The sequence below is a fragment of the Somniosus microcephalus genome, chromosome 5 (assembly GCF_052327205.1).
Source record: "Somniosus microcephalus isolate GS21.2 chromosome 5, FLI_Smic_1.0, whole genome shotgun sequence".
Classification (NCBI taxonomy): Eukaryota; Metazoa; Chordata; class Chondrichthyes; order Squaliformes; family Somniosidae; genus Somniosus; species Somniosus microcephalus.
Window position 1 is genome coordinate 315,936,996 of NC_140991.1, and position 27,322 is coordinate 315,964,317.

Consider the following 27,322-nt stretch of genomic DNA (forward strand, 5'->3'; position numbering starts at 1 on the left):
CTGCAAGTCAGGCAGAGTTAATGTTTCAAGTTGATGACCTTTCATCAGAATTGGAAAAAGTTAGAGATGTAACAGGTTTTAAGCAAGTAGAGAGGAAGGGGGAGGGGAGGAAAGAACAAAAGGGAAGGTCTGCGATAGGGTGGAAGGCTAGAGTGATTAAATGACAAAAGGAATGATGGTGTAAGGCAAAAGGGGGTGGTAATGGGACAATAAAAAACAAAAGATGGGTCTAGAAGAGGTGTAAATGAGAATAGCAGAATCAGCACCAGCACCTGCTGTCCAAAAAAAATGGGAGCCGTGGTTATGATCTGTAATTGTTGAACTCTGTGTTGGGTCTGGAAGGCTGTAAAGTGCCTGATTGAAAGATGAAGTGCTGTTCCTCGAGCTTACCTTGAGCTTCATTGGAACAGTGTAGGAGACTGAGGATGAGAGAATAATAAATTTGAAACTGTATACCACAATAGGTTCAATACTATCCTTTTCCCCTTTGAGACACAGCACAAACTAATGACATGAAAATTTCTTCTGTCTGCTGACGGTGAGCATTCTTCATCTCAATCCAGTTCCTAGTGGGCATGAGTCTGCAACCCAAAACTACCCTTGATTTGGTGTAAATCCAGTGAGAAGCCGTGGGAAATCAGAAATGTCACACTAGCGCAGCAGGAAGTGCTCGCCTGAGGTTGGGGCTGAGGCACAATTTTGGGACAGATTAAGGGCGAACTTTACTCTAAATCTAAACCTTGCTATATGTAACCTGGGAGTGCTTGATGCTAACGCAGACTTCCCGAAAAAGATATTGGGCTGGAATTTGCAGTCAGCGGCGAAGTGATGGTGCTTGCTGCTGACCTCGAAGAAGGCTGCCCACAAAGATCTATCGTGAATTTCAACTCTCCCAACCTTTGAACCTGGCGCCAAATCAAGTGAATCTCCAGTGTCCAGCAACAGTGATGTCATCAAGTAGGCTGAGCAGCCAATCACATTGAAAAATTCTCACAGATAGCAAACCAGGAAGTAAAATGCACAGATTCTAATTGACTTTTTATCAATTTTACATAAAGCCAAATAAAGATTGGGACATACATATAGGATTAAGGTACAAGCTGGAATCTCAAACAAACTTTAAAACAGAAATTATTCTTAATCATGTTAATGGAAAAATTTGAAATTCCACCAATATAAAATTAGTTTTTCAGGACCAGAACGCTTGTTCAGCAGTAAATACGCTGTTCAAAATCCAGTTACACCTCTTTCAACAAGGCTTAACTTTTTCGGGGTGGGGGGGGGGGTGTTTAACAGCGATATTTCAGTGTAATAGGGGAAGTTTTCATCCTTCAGCGTGACTTGAATTGATCGCCGGCTCTGGAGAGTTCCATAGCGCGACTTGCGACGGGGCAGGGAATGACTGATCGCAACTTCAGGATTTCCGTGTTTATCTATGCACGCGCTGATTCCTGAAATTACTGTCACTTGTAGAGGAGTAATGACAGCGAACGCCGACCGTTTCACTGTCATTACCACTGCAAAATCCAGGCCAATGTTCCAGTTCCAGCTTGATGAGACTAAAAATTCACGTACTAAAGAAAGTGTCATAAATGTCATGAATTGGTCCTAACGTGCAGTTTTGGCTTGTTTTTTTTTTACTCTAGTGTACGGGAAGGAAGGGTGGAGCATTTGCTTGCCCGAGAACTGGTTCCGGGAGATACTGTGTGCCTGACTGTTGGCGATAAAGTCCCGGCTGATTTACGTTTGTTTGAGGTATTGCACTGGTCTACTGGACTCGGGTTTTTGTTGCTAAGCTTACATGTGCACGTTGTTCCTTGAAGCTGTGTAGAAAATTCAAAATTATATGCGTATTTGAAATTATTTTTAGTATGCCGCACTGTATTAGAACATTGCCCTCTCAATTCACACACACAACACACAATCACACAAACCCCACAGTGCAGATAGAGGCCATTTCGGCCCATCGAGCCTGCACCGACACATATCCCACCCGATCCCCGTAACCCCACGTATTTAATCCCCCTAACACTAAGGGTCAATTTATCATAGCCAATCAACCTAACCTGCACATCTTTGGACTGTGGGAGGAAACCGGAGCACCCGGAGGAAACCCACGCAAACACGGGGAGAATGTGCAAACTCCACACAGACAGTCACCCGAGGCCGGATTCGAACCCGGGTCCCTGGCGCTGTGAGGCAACAGTGCTAACCACTATGCCACCAATTCTGTGACCATATCTCTTTTGCTGTTATGGGTCCTCGGTGATATTGGCATTAGTCCATTTCCTAATCCGTTCCCGACAGGAAACACCCGTAGACTTTGTAGTTACACTTATGCTGCAGTTTTATTCGGCGAGGCCAACCTGATAGATTTTTGAAAGAAAAATGTCACATTGATGCGTTGAAGGACGGGTGCTTTTGAGGTTAAAATTCTAACACAGACACCCAAGTGCAACAGGAGGCTCTTAGATTGTTAGAAGACTTGGTATTTTCAGTGCTGACTAATGAGAAGGATCAAATTAATGTCCCAGTTGTAGAGAGTCTTGGTCAGACCCCATCTGGAATACGGCGTTCAGTTTTGGGCGCTGCACCCAAGGAAGGATATATTAGCGTTTAACGGGGTGTATTGCAGATTCACTCGAATAATACTGGGGCTTAGAGGGTTAAATTATGAGGCCAGATTGACTAAACTTGGCTTGTATTCCCTTGAGTACAGGAAACTTTCTGGTATCCGGCACTGACGGGACCGAGCTGGTGCCGTTAGATCAAAACTGCCGTATAAACCAGCGCTAATGTTGAAACATAGAGCTTTTCAGCTCTGTGTGAATCAACAAACCCTGTTGCTTAGCAACAACTTCAAAACAGTCGGCTGCAAGCGTCTCTAGCTGAAGCTGTTGCTTAGCTACAGACCTTGCAGAGCCTGACTGGGGGAAAAAAAAGCAACAAGAAGTAAAAAAAAACTTATAGAAAACGGCTCCTGAATTTTGCCGGTAGATAGAGCTTTCCGGACTTTTAACCTCTGGTTAAAGGAAAGTTTCCTGTATAGAAGATTTTTGGGGGTGATCTAATCGAGGTGTTTAAATTATTAAAAGGATTTGATAGGGTAGATACAGAGAAACAATTTCCTTCCGGTGTGGGGCGGGGAGGGATATGGTGGAGAATCACGAACAAGGGGACATAATCTTAAAAGTAGAGCTAAACCATTTAAGAGAGAAATCACAAAGGACTTTTTCCACACAAAGGGCAGTAGAAATCTGGGATTTTCTCCCTCCTAAGACTGTGGATGCTGGGACAGTTGGAATTTTCGAGACCGAGATGGTTAGATTTTTGTTCGGTAAGGATATCGAGGGACGCGCAGCTCGGGCAGGTAAACGGTGCTGAGGTGCTGATCAGCCACAATCTAACCGAATGGCAGAGCAAGCTCGAGGGGTTGAATGGCCTCCTTCTGTTCCTATGTTCCCAGCAGTGTCATCCCTTTCTTTGATGACCACGCATGGGACATTTTTTTTAACTGTACAAAAACCAGTGTATGAAATGCAGTATTAAAAGTGGTTCAGATTCTAGAGTTGCAAGTAGATAGTATATAATCATTTTTAATGGTGGCACAATGTGGTAGAACAAAGGCATCATTTATGTAGGTGGATCTCACTAACCTGACTGTAGCAGTTGCTTGAGAACACAAAAGGCACTGAATTTGTGCTGAGGTGTTAATGGATACCAGAGCCTTCCCACGGCTTAATGTATGATGCAGCAACCCAAGTTGTAATAAATCTACATAGAATAGAATGAGTTGCAAGTGACAGCACTATCTGGGAGTGTGTTTTGCAGGCAGAAGTAGTCTATAAAGCTTTGCTGCTAGTAGATGTTTCAGGTTTAATGCAGAAATCTGAAATGTAGGTCACCAGCTGTTGGGTTCTTCCTATGAACCTGAAGGTCTTATTTAAGCATTGGTCTCCGTGTCATTATATAGTAGAGCACTGCCTGTTCGCCAGACTTGGCATGAAGTCGGCCCACCCCGCCCTGTCCAATGACAATCACTTTGTTCCTGTATCGTATGATTTTTTTTGTGTTGCAAGTTGACTCATTGGTTCTGTACCTAAATTGAGGTGATGAAGCAGCTGCTTATTGCCACCAGCTTTGACACAATATCAGTAGTTATTGGGTCTGGGTCTGACTTTGATCCTTGCTTGTGGATAGACACGATGTTTTCTGCTTTTTGCTTAGATGAGAAAACCAGTTGACAGGCACAGTTGAAACGAGTGAGGAAAGGGATCAACTGGTAAGTCAGCTAGAATGTTTAGAAGCCGAGCTCCTACCCCATTTGGGCCAGTGTGTTTCTCGGGATCAAGCTGCTGAACGGGGGGTTGAACCTTCCTTTGCTGATCTCGATTCGGTTAATTGGGCGGCCACACTTGGAGAGATGTTTTTGCTACTGGACTTTGGGCTTCAGCTGGCTTTTCGGTAGTTGTGGAGGCTATCATCAGAATAAAACCCCAAGCCTCAGTGGTGAAAGGGATTGTATGCTGCACGATATAGTTCCTTTTCCAGATATTCACAGAATGTGATTTACCGCAAGCATGGGCTTTCCTGTCCTCCTTGCCTAATTGTTTTAATCAGCTGTTGGATTGAGCGGCTTACCACCCCGTGGCCAATTCCTTAACAAAGAAAGATTTGCATTTCTATAGCGCCTTTCACGAACCATCTTCAGCCAGAAGTGCCGAGTGGATTGATCCATATCGGCCTCCTCCTGAGGTCCCCACCATCATAGAAGCGAGTCTTCAGCCAGTTTGATTCACTCCGTGATATCAAGAAATGGCTGAGCACACTGGATGCAGCAAAGGCTATGGGCCCTGACAACATCCCGGCCATCATGCCGAAGACCTGTGCTCCAGAACTAGCCGCGCCTCTAGCCAAGCTGTTCCAGTACAGCTACAACACTGGCATCTATCCGACAATGTGGAAAACTGCCCAGGGTATGTCCTGCCCACAAAAAGCAGGACAAATCCAAACTGGCCAATTACTGCTCCATCAGTTTACTCTCAAAGTGATGGAAGGTGTCATCGACAGTGCTAACAAGCAGCACTTACTCACCAATAACCTGCTCACTGATGCCCAGTTTGGGTTCCGCCGGGACCACTCGGCTCCTGACCTCATTACAGCCTTGGTCCAAACATAGACAAAGGAGCTGAATTCCAGAGGTGAGGTGAGCGTGACTGCCCTTGACATTAAGGCAGCATTTGACCGAGTCTGGCATCAAGAAGCCCTAGTAATACTAAAGTCAGTGGGAATTGTGGCGGGGGGGGGGTGGTGGGGGAAACTCTCTACTGGCTGGAGTCATACCGAACACAAAGGAAGATGGTTGTGGTGGTTGAAGGACAATCATCACAGCCCCATGATATCGCTGCAGGAGTTCCTCAGGGCAGTGCCCTAGGCCCAACCATCTTCAGCTGCTTCACCAATGACCTTCCCTCCAACATAAGGTCAGAAATGGGGATGTTCGCTGATGACTGCAGAGTGTTCAGTGACATTCATAACTCCTCAGATAATGAAGCAGTCCATGCCTGCATGCAACAAGACCTGGATGATGTTTAGGCTTGGGTTGATAAGTGGCAGGTAACATTCGCGCCACAGAAGTGCCAGGCAATGACTATCTCCAACAAGCGAGAGTCTAACCACCGCCCGTTGACATTCAACGGCATTACCATCGCCGAATCCCCCACCATCAACATCCTGGGGGTCACCATTGACCAGAAACTTAACTGGACCAGCCACATAAATACTGGCAACAAGAGCAGGTCAGAAGCTGGGTGGTGAGTGTCTCACCTGACTCCCCAAAGCCTTTCTACCATCTACAAGGCACAAGTCAGGAGTGTGATGTTATACTCTCCACTTGCCTGGATGAGTGCAGCTCCAACAACACTCAAGAAGCTCGACACCATCCAGGACAAAGCAGCCTGCTTGATTGTCACCCCATCCACCACCTTAAACATTCACTCCCTCCACCACCGGTACACCGTGGATGCAGTGTGGACCATCTACAAGAGGCACTGCAGCAACTCGCCAAGGCTTCTTTGGCAGCACCTCCTAAACCCGCGACCTCTTCCACCTAGAAGGACAAGGGCAGCAGGCGCATGGGAACACCGCCACCTCCAAGTTCCCCTCCAAGTCACACACCATCCTGACTTAGAAGTATATCGCCGATCCTTCATCGTCGTTGGGTCAAAGTCCTGGAAACTCCCCCCCCCCCCCCCCCCCCCCCCCCCCCCAAACAGCACTGTGGGAGTACCTCGCCACACGGACTGCAGCGGTTCAAGAAGGTGGCTCACCACCACCATCTCGAGGGCAATTAGAGATGGGCAATAAATGCTGGCCTTGCCAGCAACGCCCACATCCCATAAAACGAATAAAATTTAAAAAATCGGATATCCCAAAGCGCTTTACAGCCAATGCAGTACTTTTGATGTGTAGTCACTGTTGTAATGTAGGAAACGCGGCAGCTAGTTTGCGCACAGCAAGCTCCCATGGACAGCAATCTGATCATGACCAGATAATCTGTTTTAGTGATGTTGATTGAGGGATAAATATTGGCCCGGGACACCGGGGATAACTCCCCTGCTCCTCTTCGAAATAGTGCCATGGGATCTTTTACATCCACCTGAGAGAGCAGACGGGGTCTCAGTTTAACGTCTCATCTGAAAGATGGTACCTCTGACAGTGCAGCACTCCCTCAGTACTACCCCTCCGACAGTGCAGCACTCCCTCAGCACTGCACTGGAGTGTGAGCCTAGATTTTTGTGCTCAAGTCTCTGGAGTGGGACTTGAACCCACAACCTTCTGACTCCAAGGCGAGGGTGCTGCCCACTGAGCCACGGCTGACACACTAAGACCATGCATCTGCACTATTGTACAGTGGTATAGATGCAATGGAATAAGTGAAACAAATTTGACATCACTACACACTTGGTTCAGAATTATCCATTAGCTTCACCATTTATATGCATTGCTAGTTTAGTGCAGTATTTAGATAAGACCATGAGTAAGAATCTTCATATTAGGTATTCAGACAAGAAATTGAGTAACAATATCTGTGCTGTCCAACCAGGTAAATGGTAAATGTTGATAGACTTTGCAGCCAGCTCGGTGCATTGAGTAATGACATCTATGCAGCGAACTCTGTTAACTTGATGTTTAGTGAATTTTTATTCTTCACTTGATTCAAGTGCATGATTTTCAAAAGGGAGCTGTTGGTGCAGTACCAAGGAGTGGAGGAACGTGGGTTCAAGTTCCCACTCTGATGAATGCCCAATCTGAGCTGCACTGTACGGACAATGTCATCTGGAGACCTGGTCTCTCAAAGGAGCGACCAAAGATCAGATAAGGAGTCTCTGCCAAGTTGTTCTTGTACTGTTTATGCCAGTTGGCTAAGAGTAACATTGGTTGTGGCCAATGAAACTGAATACAGGAAACTCTCTTTACCGGCACCTAATTTTCCGGAAATCTCTCTTAACCGGCAAAATTCAGGAGTAGGTTCAGGTAAGTTTTACTATATATTAGTGGCCGTTTAACCGGGGTTCCTGGATCTGTGGCCGTGTAACCGGGGTTCCTGCACCTGTGGCCGTGCAACAGGGACTCCTGGATCTGTGGCCGTGTAACCAGGACTCCTGCACAAGTGCCGTGTAACTGGTGCTCCTGCACCTGTGGCCGTGTACGGGGCTCTCGTACCTTGGTAAGTATACCTCTCTGTAATAGGACTTTTTGATCAACCGGCACCACGCCAGTCCGGTCGGTGCCAGATAAAAAAGAGTTTCCTGTACCTCCCCTACATTATTGACTGTAGGAGGTATGGGGAGAGTGGGGGAACTTGCAAAGGGAGGAAACAATGGGAGGGGAGAAAGGCTGTATACCCTTATTACATCTTCCAAAAGAAAAGACCGGATGCTAGTCTTCAATTTTAAATTTTCCCAATTAAACCCTAATGTTTAAATTAACACCATCTCCAGCTGCAATTTGTGTTTATGTGACACAGTAACAGGCAACAGCATTTGGACCCTGAATTTTAATTAGAAAAATAATTTTAATGAGTATCCTCTCGTTGGTGTTGTCACAAAGAGGAATTGAATAGCAATGCACAATAAGATGGATAGATTTGCCTTGAGTAATCTGCCATTCAAGAGCTGCTGCGGCAGAGCTACTAAACAAAGGGCATGCTTTCCATCAGAGGAGAAGAATTAAACAAAATCTAGAAATGCAGGAGGAAAGAAATTAAAACAGAAGCTGCTGGCAAAATCGCACTGGGTCCACCAGCAATGTTACTGTAAAGCTGCACGGTTGCGCAGCGGTCTGGAGGTCCCGCACAGGCTGCTCGCCGTCGTTTAAATGGAAAACAACTGCATGCTCAATAATTTGAATGGGCTGTGCAGCCTGTCAGAGGGGCCACCCACCCAAAAAAATTTAGCGGGAACCTTGTCCACCAATCAAAAAAACAGGTCAACACCACATCAGCACTATTCTAATGAACACCATTATGCTATCCCCTTTGCCAGCACCCTGTTTTATAAAGGAAATCGAGAATATAACTAAAATTTGAAGTTACTATAGTCACGGTTCAGACCAGAGGCATGCAAAGTGCTCGAGAAAAATGCGATACTATTCCTGAGCTTGCATCGAGTCTGGTTGGAACAGTATAGGTAGAGACGGAGAGGTCAGAGTGGGAATGGAAGAGGTAATTGTGTTGTGAGCCACGGGGTGGGTGCGGGTCACATTTGCGAACAGAATAGAGGTGTTCAGCAAAGTGGTCTGCTAATCTATGTTTGGTCTCCTCGGTGTAGAGGAAAGCACATCATGAGCAGCGAATATGGTACTCACGATTGGAGGAAGTACATGTAAATTGCTGTCTCACATGGAGGATGTGTTTGGAGCTTTGGACAGTGAACGTGGGAGGAGGTCAGTAGACGGGTGTTGCACCTTCACGTACAGTGGCAGATGCCAGGGGAAGAACAACTGAAAGCACAGATGGTGGGAGTGTGAACAAGGGTATCCTGGAGAGAATGGCCCCTGCAGAAAGCAGAGAATGGAGGGAGGAGTAAAGTGTGCTTGGTGACTGGATTCTTTCTTTCAAGTTTTTTTGTCTTTCTGGAATTTTTCCAATTCACTTGCGTGTTTGTTTTTGAGTGCCTGTCACATGCCTTTTTTACTTAACTATTTCTACTTGTCGTATAATCTAACAGTTTTCTAATGAGAATTTTGCAGGTAATTTAAACCATTAGGTCTCTGTGATCGGAGTATCTGTTATTTCGCCCCCTTCCCTTTTTCTTTCTATTTATCTCAACCGTACTGAAATACTTGAATTATCTTTGCTTCAGTTCAGATGAAGGGTTACACCTGAAACATTAATTTGTCGCTTCTCTCTATAGATGTCAGCTAACCTACTGTGTATCTAACGTTTTATTGAACATGAGTGCCGCTGTTATTTTCTAGTTGCTACTGCAGATCATTGTTCAACTAAACTTGTGATCACGTCCGTCAGTGAGGGCTTAATTCGCTGTAAATGTCCCTGATCAGCAATTGTGTTATCGCATCCACTGCTAGGAAGGAAAAGGCTGGGGTGATTTGCAAAAGTCCAGTTAGTTTTTATGATTGACTTCCTTGATGCAGTCGCCACCTTTCAGTCAATCTGGAGCACCTGTTCTCTCTCTCTTCCATGTTAAGAAAAACGGCAACCTTTAGCACAAAAGAATGAACAGATAAAACCACAAAAGCTGAGTTGTAGGTTGACCTGTATTTTGGGGTCATAATTGCAGGAAAAAATGTACTGTAAACACTTTCTAGCTGAGCATAGTTTAATATTTCAGCAGCCTGCTTTCATTCTGCCGAGTTCATAAGGCAATTTATTTTTCCATTTTGTGCTTTCATGAGAAAATGATGGGTGACCTAGTTCTTGTGCGATTATAGTTTTTTCCCTCCCAGGGCTGAGCATTCAAGCAGATTCAATCATAGACTTTGAAAGATTGCTCATAGGAATTACAGCCAACCTGCTTTAAATATTAATTAAGCTGGTTACAAAATCTGAAGTCCACAATGCTACTTTGTAAAATAGACTTGGATTTCTAGACTTATTAATAACCACCACTTCAGATGTCCTTTTATAAATAGTCTAATGCTAACATAGGTGCGATGCGAGTGTTCCACAGTGGTAGCCTTTGAACCAGAATTATCTTTTTTTAAAGACATTCACAGTTCAGCAGCTCCGATACAGAAAGTGAATGAACGCCAGTGTGATTGTGCAAAGCGATTGCTGCTGAGCATCGCTGCTAGGCTGTGCGAAGTTTTTGCTTCTGCATGTTGTTTTAACCTTCGTTAAGTACACGTGGAACAAAATCAGAAGGTAATTGCCAGATCTTTATCTGGTTTCTGTCCTGCGTTTTTATGTTTCAGATATAAGCACAAGTTATGGAAGAAAGTGGAAAGTTAGCAACTTTAAAAAAAGAAAGTTGTTCAATGGAAAACTTGTTTCTGGGGGAAGCAGGACATTAGAAAGAATCTAAATGAGCTTAGCTGTTTGAAAATCATGTTGGTTTGTTCTGAAAAGGCAGTTTATTTAATCATTGTTTATTTATATGGGTTGTCCTATGAGGAGAGATTGGGTAGATTGGGCCAATTTGGAGTTTAGAAGAATGAGAGGTGATCTCATTGAAACATACAAGATTCTGAAGAGGATTGACAGGATAGATGCTGAGAGGTTGTTTCCCCTGGCTGGAGAGGCTAGAACTAGAGGGAATAGTCTCAGGATAAGGGGTCGGCCATTTAAGACTGAGATGAGAAGGAATTTCTTCACTCAGAGGGTTGTGAATCTTTGGAATTCTCTGCCCCAAAGGGTTGTGGATGCTGAGTCGTTGAGTATATTCAAGGCTGAGAAAGATGTACATAAGAACATAAGAAGTAGGAGCAGGAGTAGGCCATACGGCCCCTCGGGCCTGCTCCGCCATTCAATAGGATCATGGCTGATCCGAACCTAGACTCACGTCCACTTCCCTGCCCGCTCCCCGTAACCCCTAATTCCCTTATCAGCTAGGAAACTGTCTATCTCCGTTTTAAATTTATTTAATGTCGCAGCTTCCACAGCTCTGTATTTTTGAACTCTAGGGGAATCGAGGGATATGGAGATCAGGCAGGAATGTTGAGTTTAGGTCAAAGATCAGCCATGATCTTATTGAATGGCGGAGCAGGCTTGAGGGGCCGTATGGCCGACTCCTGCTCCTATATATACCCTATGATGAAGGCATGCACTCTTTCTTTCTCTCTCTTTCCCCGCCCCCCCCAATCCTGCCATAGAATTCTCCCCTTGGGTTCACCCACTCCCCAGGTCATGCAAGATCTGGCTACTGAACAACAGTGACATGGGAGATGACCTGTTTCCATCAGGAGTGTGTTTGTGAGGACATTGGGTAAGGACAGAACCAGGCTCAGTAGTGATGCCGCTTGCAATCAAATCATGTGCCAGCACTGTCGAGGCTCGTGTATGAAAGATAAGCGAAAATTGTCGGAACATAAACGAGATTTTTTTAATGAATTAATGTCCTTTTTTCTTAAGGTTGCGGATACTTCCATTGATGAGTCAAGCCTCACAGGAGAGACCTCCCCATGTTCAAAGTCAACAACTCCACAGCCATCAGCTACTAATGGAGACCTCACATCCAGGAACAATATTGCTTTCATGGGAACATTGGTTAGATGTGGCAGAGCTAAGGTAATTTGGTTGCTAAACTTGTAGTTATACACTGTTAAACATGAAGATGAAGTGTGGTTTGGTCTACAATTTGGAACTAAATATTAAAATGTTTAAGTAAGAATTCTTTAGAACATAGTTCTGTAGCTTACAATTTGATTTTTTGGCACCATCATTTCCCTTAATGTAATAGCGCAAAATGCACGATCTCTAAACTGACATTCATCTGAAATACATTGCATTTTGAAAACTTGTAATATTTTGTTAAAATTCTAATACTTGTGTGGCTTTTGCAGGGTATTGTTACAGGGACAGGAGAAAACTCTGAATTTGGAGAGGTTTTTAAAATGATGCAAGCTGAAGAAGTAAGTTTCATTACAGTTTTTGTTTATAAATTATAGTATTGAGTTTTTTCCATTTTTCAAGGATAAAATGGGACCGAATTTGTGAAGGTGCAGGTGAGAATGATGCTTCCATAAATACATGCCTTCAAGATTATTGGCTGAGCGTTCATTTTTGGCATTGAAGGCTAATGCAGTCTATATTTCTAAGTTTCTTCAGGTTGCCAAGTTCCTAGACTATAGACGATCTTAAACATTCACTCCCTCCAGCACCGGTGCACCGTGGCTGCAGTGTGTACCATCTACAAGATGCACTGCAGCAACTCGCTGAGGTTTCTTCGGCAGCACCTCCCAAACCCACGACCTGTACCACCTAGAAGGACAAGGGCAGCAGGCGCAGGGGAACACCACCACCTCCAAGTTCCCCTCCCAAGTCACACCATCCTGACTTGGAAATATATTGCCATTCCTTCATAGTCGCTGGGTCAGAATCCTGGAACTCCCTCCCTAACAGCACTGTGGGAGCACCTTCACCACATGGACTGCAGCGGTTCAAGAAGGTGGCTCATCACCACTTTCTCGAGGGCAGTTAGGGATGGGCAATAAATGCTGGCCTTGCCAGGGATGCCCACATCCTGTGAACGAATAACCAAAAAAGCACTCCAACAGATAGATGTTTGTTTCACCAAGAGTATTGTACTTTGAAATGAATTTTTTATTGATTCAACAGTCTAGCATATATTGGTTTAACTCTCGCAGCTGGCATCTCCAGGGAATCCTGTACCCTAGACTAGGATCTTCTAAAAACTTCTTGCGTTGCACACCATGAAGTTGAACAATCACGCAATGTAGTAATAATGCCACTGAAATATTAGGTGTATCTTTATTACTGAAAAATTGATAAATATGCTCTTTATAAAATTTTAATTATATATTACTTTATGTAACCTGCTCTGCCTGTAATTTATTTATTCTTCCTTCTCTCTCTCTCACTTCTATACTCTCCTATTTGCATTGTACTATCTATCATCTCTTTTATAATTTATTTCACTTACTTTTAAATATTCCAATTTCTTTTTGCTTGGAAAAATGTGTCTGTTTTCAGAGCCAGGACCATCTCAATAAAAATTGGTTTCCAATTGACTGAAACCTGATCTGAAGGTCCAGTTTTTTCATCTCATTAGATGATACTTTAGGAAAGTTTCATTGTGACTGGTCATTTTTTTTGACGTGATTTTTTGGGTTGCTCTGGGAAGCAGGAATGAGAGAATTCATTGATGTTTCCTATAAGCATTTATCTTGCACTTAAGCAGTTATTTTGGCACCTTAATAATGGATTCTAATGGGGGGAACATCATCGGGATATGGTTCAAATAACGAGTTCTCTTCAGCTTTACAAACTGTTCTATATACTGAAGTTCTCCATAAGCTGAAATGCATGAGAATTGTGTTCTGTAGACGTATAATGGTGCCACAATAAATGTTATGGTAAGGACTTAAAGCAAACTGAATAACAGGTGGAACATTTTTCATGGTATATTTTGTGAACTGAAATGTCCTACATTTTAAAAAATCATTCATGTAATGGACGTGTGCCATTGATGTGCTAATACTCTAAGAATTTCTTTAGGGTGAGCAAGCCTGCTTAGTTTTGAGGTTACCAATCTAATGGCTAGAACCCCTTTCACTTGGGAATTTTTGAAAATTCTTTGAGGAATTTTAATGCTTTCCCTCTCTTGAACACCATCCAGCTGAAGAACAAGGGAACTATTGCTTCTCTGCAACCTTCACTTGGCACTTCCTCCCAATAGATTCATTATTCAGCAAGAACAGACCTCTGACATGATCCCGTGTGCTGCCACTTTGAAAGAAAAGAAAGAAAGACTTGCATTTATATTGCGCCCGACCACCGGACGTCCCAAAGTGCTTTACAGCCCATGAAGTACTTTTTGAAGTGTAGTCACTGTTGTAATGTAGGAAGTGATATGTGGTGGGATAAGATTGAAAGGATGGATGGGGTAGGAAATGATTTTAAAATAAAGAGTTCATTGACCTTAACTGGTTACAGCACAATTCAAAGTATTTACTTATTTTATATTTCCAATTTGTTTTCTTCTTCAGGCCCCTAAAACACCACTACAAAAGAGCATGGACCTGCTTGGAAAACAACTTTCTTTTTATTCATTTGGCATTATAGGTAAGAAGAACAATTTGGATTTTAAACTTGGACCAGGCTGGGATTGTGCTGCTGAGGCCTGTGTTGGGATATTTCAAATGTCAAATATTGAAGTGAAATGTGGAGTGAGAAATAAAATCATCAGTTTAAATACATGAATACAGCAATTTGGCTGGATTTGTCCAAAGCTATACTCCGCTTTGACTGTCAGCAGCATTACAGCAGGTTACCCGCCCTGGTTAACGTTTTATAAGAACATAAGAAATAGGAGCTGGAGTGTCCATATGGCCCTTCGAGCCTGCTCCGCCATTCAGTAAGATCATGGCTGATCTTCAACCTCAACTCCACCTCCACAGTGGTGAATCTTTGGAATTCTCTGCCCCAGAGGGCTGTGGATGCTGAGTCTTTCGGTATATTCAAGGCTGAGAGCGATCGATTTTTGGACTCGGGGGCGGGGGGAAGGAATCGAGGGATAGGGGGATGGAGCGGGAAAGTGGGATAGGGGGATGGAGCGGGATAGGGGGATGGAGCGGGATAGGGGAATGGAGCGGGAAAGTGGGATAGGGGGATGGAGCGGGAAAGTGGAGCTGAGGTCCGTGATCAGCCATGCTCTTATTGAATGGCGGAGCAGGCTCGAGGGGCCGAATGTCCGACTCCTGCTATTATTTCTTATGTTCCCGCACTATCCCTATAAGCCTTGATTCTCTTAGTATCCAAAAATCTACCGATCTCAGCCTTGAATATAGTCAATGACTGAGCATCTGGGGTAGAGAATTCCAAAGATTCACAACCTTTTGAGTGAAGAAATTTCTCCTCGGCTCAGTCTTAAATGGGCGACCCCTTATCCTGAGACTGTGCCCCTAGTTCTAGACTCCCAGCCAGGAATTGTGTTTATTTATCAGGTGATTAACACTACAGATCAATAACCTATTGTAGCAATAAAAACAGAAAATGCTGGAGAAACTCAGCAGGTCAGGCAGCATCTGTGGAGAGAGAAACAGTTAACATTTCAGGTCGATGACCTTTCATCAGAACTGGAAAAAAGCAGGAAATGGAACAGATTTTTAAGCAAGTGTAGGGGCTGGGAAAGGGGGGAGGGGATGAAAGAACAAAAGGGAAGGTCTGTGATAGGATAGAAGGCAGGAGAGATTAACAGACATTAAGAGATATTCAAGGCAAAAGGAGATGGTAACGGGACAGGTTAAGAAACAAAAAGGATGGCTCTAGATGAAGTGTAAATTGCGCTGGCAGAATGGAAGGCAGCTGCCCTGTGGGAGAGAAGAAAAGACACAAACAAAAGGTGTGGATAAAAAATATATATATGATCGGGGCCGGGGTTATGACCTATTGTAGCACACGGCTAAACTAATAACCAGGAGTTTAACTTTCCTAGAGCTCAGCTTGACTCTATTTTGATTATAACAGTTGTTACCTCCCGACCCTTTAGAATTCAATATTCCATTCTGCGTTCTGTGAATATTGCATCCGATTTTTCTTATTGTATGCAGTGTGTAATGTACTGTTCATATTTTGCAATTCTCCATTCTTAGAAATCAGGGCTGCAGATTTCAGAACTTGCAATTTAAGAAGGCACAGTTTGCTAAGTCTAAGATGCCCAAGTTTGATGATGTACCCGATCTATTTTGTTCATTTAGGTTACTCACAGTTTTGTCTTTGGACGCCGATATCCCCAATAAAGATAGTTTGAATGGCCTCAGGAAACTGCACTCATAGTGAGAAAGCCGAGGCTTTGTTAAGTGCCTTTAAAAGGCTTTGATACTGCAAGCATCCAAGAAGCTGTTTTTTTTTAAACTGGAATGGCTGGTCGGAAAGAAGCACGCAGCTTTTATATGTAAAAAAATAAGTCATTTTCAAAAATAACGAGTTAGGGTGTGTTATGAAAACCAACAGGATACGATTTACGTCTACAAGTGGACTTATCTGATAGTTTGTCATTCGTGAATTATGATTAGTGCTGTAATTGAAATTTTAAATCGTATTTCACTGACTTTCATAATGTATTATGCTTGTACTATACACTTAAATATTAATCTGGTAAAGGCATAATGTTTAATGGTGCATTACGTTGCAGTTTGAGGGTCAGTGTATGGGATGGCTGTGTGATGTTAGAAAGTCTATTTGTGGTGAATTGTAGATTTATATCCCAATGAATTTTCAAAGTATTTTACTAACCAGCATCTCTACGAAGTACAAAAAATATTTACTGGAAAGACATCATGTATAGTCCTTTTACAAAAAAGGTACATCTCAATCTATTTGCCCACCACATCCTCACACTCTCAAAGTCTGACACTCTCCTCACCCCTACCCTCCCCATGCTCCACTGGCATCTCTTACCTCTTTACAACCTTCATCCTATCTTTCAAATTCCTCCATGCCTTCACCCTGCCTTGTCCTTGAGGTTTCCTCCTGTCAATCACCCTCATATACCCTGCACACCTCTCGTGCACCCTGCGCATACGCCCCCCCCCCCCCCCCCCAACGCGCATTGTCTCCTTATCCTCACTCCCTTGGCTCCACCATTGTTGTTTAGCCACTAAGCTCTGGTCTTCTGGAACGCTCTGCCTAGTTCCCTCTGCCTTGCCACCTCCATTCCTGCTACCTCCCTCCCTGCGTTTAAAAAGAACAACGTAAAATCTTTCTCTTTGGCTTTGATTTGCGTTTTCTCCCCAATCCCCTTTGGTTTTTCCTCTTCACACTCCTGCACAGAATCCACTATTTTGTCTTCTAAAGTTAAGCACTTTTGAGTCGTCTTCCAGCATGTGAAGACCACTATAGAAATATAAGTTGTTGTTGAATCAGCATTGGTAAACAAGTTATTTTAACTAAGCAATCTATATGCAGATTCCTGCTACGTGTTTAATTTGATTTTCAAGTGCTTAAATGTTAATAGAAATTGACATTATGCTGAATGTGATATTATTGAATTACAAAAATTCCAGTTCTCCAAATCAACACCATTTTGGCTCGGTGTTAAATGTGATGCATTCTGCTGTTGTAGGTGTTATTATGCTGGTTGGCTGGCTACAGGGGAAGCACATTCTTGATATGTTCACTATTGGTGTGAGGTGAGTTAAGTGTTTGTTATATCTTTTAAAGGAAGAGCAGATAAACAGTCGAAGCAGAGAACAACACAGGGCTATGGGGAGAGAGCAGTACAGTGGAGTTTGAATGAAAGAAAGAACTTGGATTTTTATAGCGCCTTCCATGATTTCAGGGCGTCCCAAAGCGCTTTACAGCCAATGAAGTACTTTTTATTTGAAGAAATTATATTGTAATGTAGGAAACGTGGGAGCCAATTTGCGCGCACAGTCCCACAAACAGCAATGAGATAAAGACCAAATCATCTGTTTTAGTGATGTTGGTTGAGGGATATATATTGGCCCCAGGACACTGGGGAGAACTCCGCAGCTTTTTTTTGAATAGTGCTTTTACGTCCACCTGAGAGCAGTCGGGGCCTCAGTTTTACCTCCCATCTGAAAGACGGCACCTCCGACAGTGCAGCACTCCCTCAGCACTGAAGTATCAGCCTAGTTTATGCGCTGACGTCTCGGGAGTGGGCCTTGAGCGCATGACCTTCTGACTCGGGTAAGAGTGCTACCAACTGAGCCAAGTCTATGTGGTAACTAAAGTTTAGCACAGAACACTGCTAACGTAAATTTTACTTCATGTTCCATCTGTACAGAACATCTTCAAAATCAACTGCCACAGTTATCTCTAGCTATTTTAATTTGTCCATCTATTTTAGCTTGGCTGTTGCTGCTATTCCAGAGGGTCTGCCCATTGTAGTGACGGTAACGCTGGCCCTTGGTGTGATGAGAATGGTAAAGAAGAGAGCCATCGTGAAGAAACTCCCAATCGTGGAAACTCTTGGTAAAAAAAATAATAAATACCTTGAACATAAGCAGAGAAAGGTTATCAGCCTCTTGGGTTTACACTAATTGAAACTTCCTGCCTTGTTAAAACATTACAAAATACATTTTGGGTGATTGAAAACTTGATTTGATATCAATACATTAATTGTATTAGTATATATGTAGAATAAGGTGACTGAATCACTAGTTTATTAAAAATGTAATCTTATTGTATTTGCTTTATGCTGGTTTTCCTATTTCCATCCTAAACTAGTTTGCGTTCTTAGGTTGCTGCAATGTAATCTGCTCTGATAAAACTGGGACATTAACGAAGAATGAAATGACAGTGACTCACATTTATACGTCTGATGGACAACATGCTGAGGTGAGAAATAGTTCAGCGTCGCTTGCTATTTAAATGACGGCCACTGTTTATGATAAGGTACCACTACAATGTTCCTGTACGCTTCTCTACTAACCGATCCTGTGGCAGTCTAATAAACACGAGGTTCTTGTGTGTTGTGATCAGTGAATTTAACACGCAAGTGCAGAATCAGTAGTTAAGTGATTAAATGTCATTTTAGATACTCTGTATTGAAGCTATTGTGACTTGTATTTCAATCAAATGAACCTAAATGAATAGACCTGATTACACTAGATACACTTAGTATTATAAGAGAGCCAATTGAATATCACTAACCTGTTCCCATACTCATTTTGTTAGAGTAGTCATTCACGGTTACGATAGAAATCTGACGCAACTTTTGAGATTGTCAGAGTTTAACATTAATAAACAGCAAAAAATTTCAATGATCTCTGCAATATTTTTTGGGTAGAACTTCCCTTATTGAGAATCCTGCAAGATGTTTAATAGTCACCTAACAGGATCCAGGAACTGTAAACAGACATTTACGCTAATTTACAATGCTTTGGTTCTCACAATTGTTCACTGGCTACACTTCTACTGAAGCATGTTACGAGATCTGATTAAACTTGCACATGTAGATATAATGCTTGTGGGGAAAGGTGCATACATAATTTTGATTGAGTTTTTTTTAATCCTTTATCCAATAAATTGATTTGCTTTCTCTTGATCTATTTTGTTTGTCTTGCAGGTTACTGGTGTTGGCTACAATAGGTACGGAGAGGTAATGATGGACGGCGAGGTGATTCATGGCTTCTCTAAGTCACCAATAAGCAAAGTTGTGGAGGTACAGAAGTTGCAGATACACCTGTAAAACAAACTGAATAAATGGCTTGCATAATTTGACAGTTTCAAGTTAATTTTCCATTTGTTTTATCGTGAAAATGTTTGCTGCATGGTTACATGCCCATTTTTATCTTTTTCCAGGCCGGCTGTGTATGTAATGATGCCGTTATTCGAAATGACACGCTAATGGGACAGCCCACTGAGGGAGCTTTGATTGCTCTTGCCATGAAGGTGAATGTTTGAGAAATCACTGACCCAATATATTCAGACATAGTTCGGGCATTATTCAGAATATTAATTGGCTTTCCTTTATTCCCCTCTTCAAAATGTCCATTATTTTCAACCAAGTATTGTCTGAAATAAAAACAGAAAATGCTGGAAATACTCAGCAGGTTGGGCAGCATCTTTGGAGAGAGAGAAACAGGGTTAACGTTTCAGGTCGATGATTTTTCATCAGAATTCAACATTCAACAGATGACGAAAGGTCGTCGACCTGAAACGTTAACTCTTTTTCTCTCTCCACAGATGCTGCCTGACCTGAGTATTTCCAGCATTTTCTGTTTTTATTTCAGATTTCCAGCATCCGCAGTATTTTGCTTTTGTTTTAAGGGATTGTCTGGATTGCTTTTAAGTCTGTATGTAGATATACAGGAAACTTTCAATTAACCTGCCCCTAAATAACCGGAACGCTCTATCCACCGGCAAAATTCAGGAGTCAGTTCAGGTAACTTTTTTTTACTTTTAGTTACTTTTTTTACTCCATTTGTTGCTGTGCAAGGGTGTAGCTGAAGCTGTTGCTAAGCTACAGAGACGCTTGCAACTTGTGCCGATTGTTTTGAAGCTGCAACAGGGTTTGTTGCTTTATACGGAGCTCTGAGCTCCGTATCTTTTACTATAGCGTTCGGCTATCCGGAATTGTTGATGAACCGGCAACACGTCGGTCCTGTCCGTGCCGGATACAGAAAGTTTCCTGTATGAAGCATCACGGAGTTGCCCAAAAGTGACCACAATTCCAGTTAGAGGGAAAGCGGATTTATCTAGTGCGTGTGTTGTCTCTGGGAAATGTGACAGACTTGATGGTTTTATGTTACTGTACCCGAGTAACACATGGAAATCTTGACAATATGATAGGGATGCCAGTTACGTCATTATGGTTAGGAGGCTGGCTTACTGAAAGCTTTCAAAGTGGTTTACAAAGTTCCAGTTGCATTTATTAACGTAACTGGTAGGTCAAAATAGTAAAGTGCTATTAAAGCCACAGCTCATTTGATAACGTACATTTAAAGAAAGACTTGTATTTCTATAGTGCCTTTCACGACCACCGGACGTCCCAAAGCGCTTTACAGCCAATGAAGTACTTTTTGAAGTGTAGTCACTGTTGTAATGTAGGAAACGCAGCAGCCAATTTGCGCACAGCAAGCTCCCACAACAGCAATGTGATGTTGGTTGAGGGATAAATATTGACCAGGACACCGGGGACAACTCCCCTGCTCCTCTTCGAAATAGTGCCATAGGATTTTTTGCATCCACCTGAGAGAGCAGACGGGGCCTCGGTTTAATGTCTCATCTGAAAGACTGCACCTCCGTGTCAGCCTGGAATTTTTTGCTCAAGTCTCTGGAGTGGGGACTTGAACCCACAACCTTCTGACTCCGAGGCAAAGGTGCTACCAACTGAGCCACTGGCTGACGCACCTGCCAATCTGCCCTTTCTATCCAGTATGCAGTGCTATCTGTAAGGACTTGATTTATATGATTTTCATACAGACTGGACAGTTGTAAATAGTTAAAATCTGTTGATTTGACTGTCAAAATATGTTTCTCTCACTGGCACTTTTTAAAAATACAATTTGTATATCAGCAGTTGACTTGCATAGAAATAGGCTGTTCCTTTTAAGCGTGGCCGCGCAGCTGTCTGGAGCTCCCACGCAGGCTGCTTGCCGGCCTTACAATAGGAAGAACAGTGCGTGCGTGGAAATTTGAATGGGCCGCGCAGCCCGTTAAAGGGAATGAATTTTTTTTTAAAGGACACCTTGCTGCTAATCCAAGTGTTTTTTGCTTTGATACCTTGCAAGATTACATAATCATCTTGTCACTTTGTCTTTTTCTTTATGGTTGTATTTCAGAATATTAATAATGAGATTGCGTTCCCCTAATGAATTAGACACTTTAAGTAAATGGGAGGTGGGTACTTTCTCATGAATGAACTCCATTTGCCAAATTAAATATAGCACTTAACGAGCTTGTTACAGCATGGGTATGAAGACTCCAGTTTAATTAATTGCTTAAAAGTTAGTCTTAATCCTCAATGTACTGAATAGACTATAAACATGGGACAATTTATGATGTGATTGCACTAGTGAGGGTACAGAGGAGATTTACGAGGATGTTGCCAGGACTGGAAAATTTTAGCTACGAAGAAAGATTGGATCGGCTGGGGTTGTTTTCTTTGGAACAGAGGAGGCTAAGGGGAGATTTAATTGAGGTGTATAAAATAATGAGGGGCCGAGATAGAGTGGATAGGAAGGACCTATTTCCCTTAGCAGAGAGGTCAATAACCAGGGGGCACAGATTTAAAGTAATTGGGAGAAGGATTAGAGGGGAGTTGAGGAGAACTTTTTTCACCCAGAGGGTGGTGGGGGCCTGGAACTCACTGCCTGAAAGGGCGGTAGAGGCAGAAACCCTCATCACATTTAAACAGTACTTGGATATGCCCTTGAAGTGCCGGAACCTACAGGGCTACGGACCAAGAGCTGGGAAGTGGGATTAGGCTGGAGAGCTCTTTGTTGGCCGTAACACGCGATTGGTCGAATGGCCTCCTCTCTGCCGTAAATCTCTATGTAGCTAATACATTAAAGGTTAATGGTATTTGATCCTGTTGGAGGCAATCATAAATGGTTTTCCTTTAAAATTATAAGTGTGTTTCTAATTTGCTGTGTTTGGTAGCTTATGCCTGAACTGTGTTTAAAAGGCTGGCCTTGAAAAATGAAAACTCATCAGTGAATACATGGGGTGTGGCTGGTGTAATTTTTCTTCTCTCTCTCCATCCTGTTTCAGGTGACGCACACCCTTTAGTACCTTGCCCATGTAGCCGTTAGTCATTTTGAAGTCTGGAAAGTAAGTGGCAGCAGGCTATTTGACTGGAGAGCGTCACAGCCAAGACAATGCTGTCCTCGTTTGATTCCCCACGTGCGCGCACTTTCAGCAAGAGTCACTGAATACTGGTCATGTGCTGAAACCCTGACTGGTTTTTCCTTCCCGAGCCCGGCAGTACTTTGGCCAGTTGTCTGAGGCAAAATTAAGGCACATGGGATTGGGGGCAAGGTATTGACTTGGATAGAGAACTGGTTGGCGGACAGAAGGCAGAGCGTAGGAATAAACGGGTCATTTTCCGAGTGGCAGGCAGTGACTAGTGGGGTACCGCAAGGATCGGTCCTCGGACCCCAGCTGTTCACAATATATATTAATGATCTGGACGAGGGAATTGGATGTAATATCTCCAAATTTGCAGACGACACAAAGCTGGGTGGGAGGGTAAGCTGTGAGGAGGATGTCGAGAAACTCCAGTACGATTTGGACAGATTGGGTGATTGGGCAGAAACATGGCAAATGCACTATAATGTGGATAAATGTGAGGTTATCCACTTTGGTGGCAAAAACAGGAAGGCAGATTATTACTTGAATGGCAATAGATTGGGAGAAGGGGAAGTGCAAAGAGACCTGGGTGTTCTTGTGCACCAGTCGCTGAAGGTAAACATGCAGGTGCAGCAGGCGGTTAAGAAGGCAAATGGTATGTTGGCCTTCGTAGCAAGAGGGTTCGAGTACAGGAACAAGGATGTCTTGCTACAGCTGTACAGGGCCTTGGTAAGACCGCACCTTGAGTATTGTGTGCAGTTTTGGTCGCCTTACCTGAGGAAGGATGTTCTTGCCATGGAAGGAGTACAGCGAAGATTCACCAGGCTGATACCTGGGATGGCAGGAATGACTTATGAGGAGAGATTGGGTCGATTGGGCTTATACTCACTGGAGTTTAGAAGATTGAGAGGGGATCTCATCGAAACCTATAAAATTCTGTCAGGCCTGGACAGACTAGATGCAGGAAGGATGTTTATGATGGTCGGGGAGTCCAGAACCAGGGGTCATAGTCTAAGGATAAAGGGTAAGCCATTTAGGACTGAAATGAGGAGGAATTTCTTCACCCAGAGAGTGGTGAACCTGTGGAATTCTCTACCACAGAGGGCAGTGGAGGCCAGTTCATTAAATATATTCAAAAAGGAGTTGGATATATTTCTTAAGGCTAAAGGGATCAAGGGATATGGGGAGAAGGCAGGGACAGGGTACTGAATTTGGATGATCAGCCATGATCTCATTGAATGGCGGAGCAGGCTCGAGGGGCCGAATGGCCTACTCCTGCTCCTATCTTCTATGTTTCTGTGAAACAATCTAAACATTTCGTCCCGATAGGAAACTGTCTGTGTGCAATCAGTATAGACAGACGTGAGGCATTGGGCTTTGAAGCTGGCAGCTGCTATCTAGACAGGGCTTGTGTGTTGTTCACCTCACATCAAAAGATAAAAAATTCTATAACTCTGTTTTTAAACAGTCTTCTGTTGTTCCGTTGAGTAGTAAAGAATTCAGTCTCATGGTTGCGATCAATTTATTTTCCTACTTTTAACAAACAATCTAAAAGCAGAGTACAACTTCTTCAAAGAATAACATAGTTTACAAGCGGAGTTTCGTCAGCAGTTCTGAGTGTAGACATGTGCTCAAGAAAGGTTTAGGGAAGAGAGAAACCTAACACAAAAGCTTCTTTCTTGTACACTTTTTCTTTATTAAACTGGAAGTGACCTGGCCGTATTTGGTAGTCTCCGGTCAAAAGCACTGTCCTTCACCCAATGCACACAAGTTTACATTTCTCGTACATCAACATTCGGTAGTTTATATTCAACGTACAGTCCTTCAACCGATCTGTACTTCAACATCCCCTTGCGAAGCTTGCAATAGTATGTGGTGGGATATTTATCGTATGGCAAAACTATAAACATCCCAAGGCCTTACTTCAATCTTGAACACTGGCTGTTGCTAAGTCAAATCTGTATCTCTCTCTCTCTCTCTCTCTCTCTCTCTCTCTCTCTCTCTCTCTCTAATGATGCCAACCACCTTTCCCCCCCTATATTGAATGAACTAAACATGAACACCTTTCAGAAGCTGAATTAAGAGTTCCATATGCAAACAAACTGAAGCACACTTTTAAATTTGTTATGTTACTTGGCCTAGCTATATATATATATAAATGTGGAAACCTGTGCCATCCAATATGATGGTGCAATCAGATTTGGTCTGACAGCTTAACTCAGTTTAGTACTGAGTGAAGGTTGTCCAACTAAAGCAAACACGTTTTTATGTCTGCTGTCAACCCTGTTATGCTTCAGGCAATTGCCTGCTGGACTCAGCCAGAGCATTTAGTACATTTCTTTTGATAATTTGCAGTAACAGTTTGGTAATTCAGTGCAGCAGATTAATGATATGTGTGTTTTTATCAGCAATTGACAGTAGTTGATTACAAATTAATTCCATAAAATTAAATTTCACTCTGAATGATTTTGTTAAGGGATTATTTAGATCAAACCCTCCCAATTTAATGCAGAGGAATCTCGAGTCTTGCTGGGAGTTGAATGCTTTCTTTCCATGTTTAAAAAAAATAATAATTCGTAAGTAATGGATTAACCTTCACAGAAAATATGTACCACTTTAATATGAGCGACTTAAAGGAGTGTTATCTGTTAATCGGTTTTGGGAGGTAGGGAAATGGTCAGTGCTGTGAATCTACCGCCTCCACTGTGGTAACCAGGGAGTGATCGATGTCTGAGATTAACATGGGGCAGTTACCTCATTAGAGATAAAAGCAGAAAATGCTGGAAATACTCTGCAGGTCAGGCAGCATCTGTGGAGAGAGAGAAACGGGGTTAACGTTTCGGCTCGATGACCTTTCATCAGAACTGGAAATGGAATACATTTTCCAGTTCTGATGAAGGATCATTGAGCTGAAACGTTAACCCCGTTTCTCTCTCTCCACAGATGCTGCCTGACCTGCTGAGTATTTCCTGTTTCTTTTTCAGATTTCCAGCTTCCGTGGTATTTTGCTTTTGTATCTCATTATAGAGTTTAGTCTTGGGGATTTGTGACAGACCCCTACAATGAGGTTTATTGTCTTGAAATCAACTCATGTATATCTTAAAAAAAATATATATACATTGGTTTAACTATTTTATTCAGTTTTGTGCATTTTACATTGTGTTTTTTTTTCTTTTGCCTTTGAGACAACATGGTTTCACTGACACTGAGATGTCTGCAGGATGAGAAATTATAACATGCAAGCATTTATCAACTGATGCAAGTAACCAGGGACGTACATTTTGCACGAGTTGTGTGAAGTTATAAAATTCATCATGCTTCCTAAAATCAATGTACAGGAAACTTTGTGCTATCCGGCACCGACGGGACCGAGCTGTTGCCGTTCCCTCAAAACTGCCGGACACACCAGCGTTAATGTTGAAGCATACGGAGCTTTTCATCTCCGTATCTGACAACAAACACTGTTGCTTAGCAACAGCTTCTAAACAGTTGGCCCGTACCTTGGAAGCGTCTCTCTGAAGCTGTTGCTAAGCTACAGAGACTTTGCAGAGCCTGACTGTTGGGGGAAAAAAAAGCCATGAGAAGAAAAAAAACCTAACAAAACGGCTCCTGATTTTTGCCGGTGGCTCGAGCTTGCCGGACATTTAGCCTCCGGATAACACACAGTTTCCTGTACAATGCTAAAAAATTAATTGATGAATTTCATGGACCCCTTCCCCTGCTTCATGGATTCTATGCAGCTGGTGCAAAATCCATAGGATGCAGTGGAAAATAACGCTGTTGCTATAAGTTTATAAATTTATAATATTGCTCCCTTGCTGCAGCTTTTCTGGAGGTAGTGACTCCTGCTGGGACACATTTCCACATGTGGCAACCTCTGGTCTTGCCCAAGTGGTTATTGTCCCTGTTTGAGCTGGACAGTGAGGTTGACCAATTATATGGGCTGCCATAGCGGAGCTCAGATCTGTACCTACACATGATCAGACCCTGCAGGGTAGATGGGTTCAGGACCAAGAACCGTGGCTGCTATTCCTCCTTTTTGCATTACATTTGTGGAGCTGCAGTAATCGAATACAGCACAGACCAGGGGAAGCTTTCTTAACCCGGCAACTTGGGGACGGGCAATAAATGCTGGCTTTGCCAGCGATGCCCACATCCCATGAAAGAATTCAAAAAAACTATAGGACAGTCATCCTAATGTCAGTGGTGGGGAAACTTTAGAGGCAATAACACGGGACAAAATTAATTGGCATTTGGAAAAGTATGGGCCGATTAAATAAAAGTGAGCACGGATTTGTTAAAGGCAAATTGTGCTTGACTAACTTGATTGAGTTCTTTGAAGTAACGGAGAGGGTTGATGAGGGTAGTGCGGTCGATTTTATATATGGACTTTAAAAAGGCGTTTGAGAATAGATTGTTAATTAAATTAAAGCCCATGGGATTAAAGGGACAGTGGCAGTGTGGATACAAAATTGGCTAAGGGACAGAGAGCAGTGGTGAGCAGTTGTTTTTCAGATTGGAGGGAAGTATACAGTGGTGTTCCCCAAGGGTTGGTATTGGGACCATTGTTTTTTTTATAATGACCTGGACTTGGAGCATAATTTTTAAAATTTTGCAGATGACGCGAAACTCGGAAATGCAGTCAACAATGAGGAGGATAGTAACAGACTTCAGGAGGACATAGACTGGTGAAATGGGCAGACTCATGGCAGATAACATTTATCTCCGAGAAGCTTGAAGTAATGCATTCTGGTAGGAAGAATGAGGCGAGGTAATATAAACTAAATGGTACATTTTTAAAGGGGGTGCAGGAACAGAGAGACCTGGGGGTGTCTGTACACAAATCTTTGAAGGTGGCAG

The 27,322-nt window shown here is 42.9% G+C and overlaps 1 protein-coding gene across 3 annotated transcripts in view; it reads left to right on the forward strand.

The window, feature by feature from the left end:
• The window catches only part of atp2c1 (ATPase secretory pathway Ca2+ transporting 1), a 112,168-nt gene that overhangs the window by 47,736 nt on the left and 37,110 nt on the right, over positions 1 to 27,322 (forward strand). For all 3 annotated transcript variants that reach the window (XM_085989278.1, XM_085989280.1, XM_085989281.1), the window contains exons 7-15: positions 1,647 to 1,755; positions 11,594 to 11,749; positions 12,025 to 12,093; positions 14,191 to 14,266; positions 17,268 to 17,334; positions 18,015 to 18,139; positions 18,408 to 18,505; positions 19,236 to 19,331; positions 19,472 to 19,561. In XM_085989278.1, coding sequence (XP_085845404.1) covers positions 1,647 to 1,755; positions 11,594 to 11,749; positions 12,025 to 12,093; positions 14,191 to 14,266; positions 17,268 to 17,334; positions 18,015 to 18,139; positions 18,408 to 18,505; positions 19,236 to 19,331; positions 19,472 to 19,561 — 886 coding nt within the window. The remainder of the gene's footprint in view (positions 1 to 1,646; positions 1,756 to 11,593; positions 11,750 to 12,024; positions 12,094 to 14,190; positions 14,267 to 17,267; positions 17,335 to 18,014; positions 18,140 to 18,407; positions 18,506 to 19,235; positions 19,332 to 19,471; positions 19,562 to 27,322) is intronic.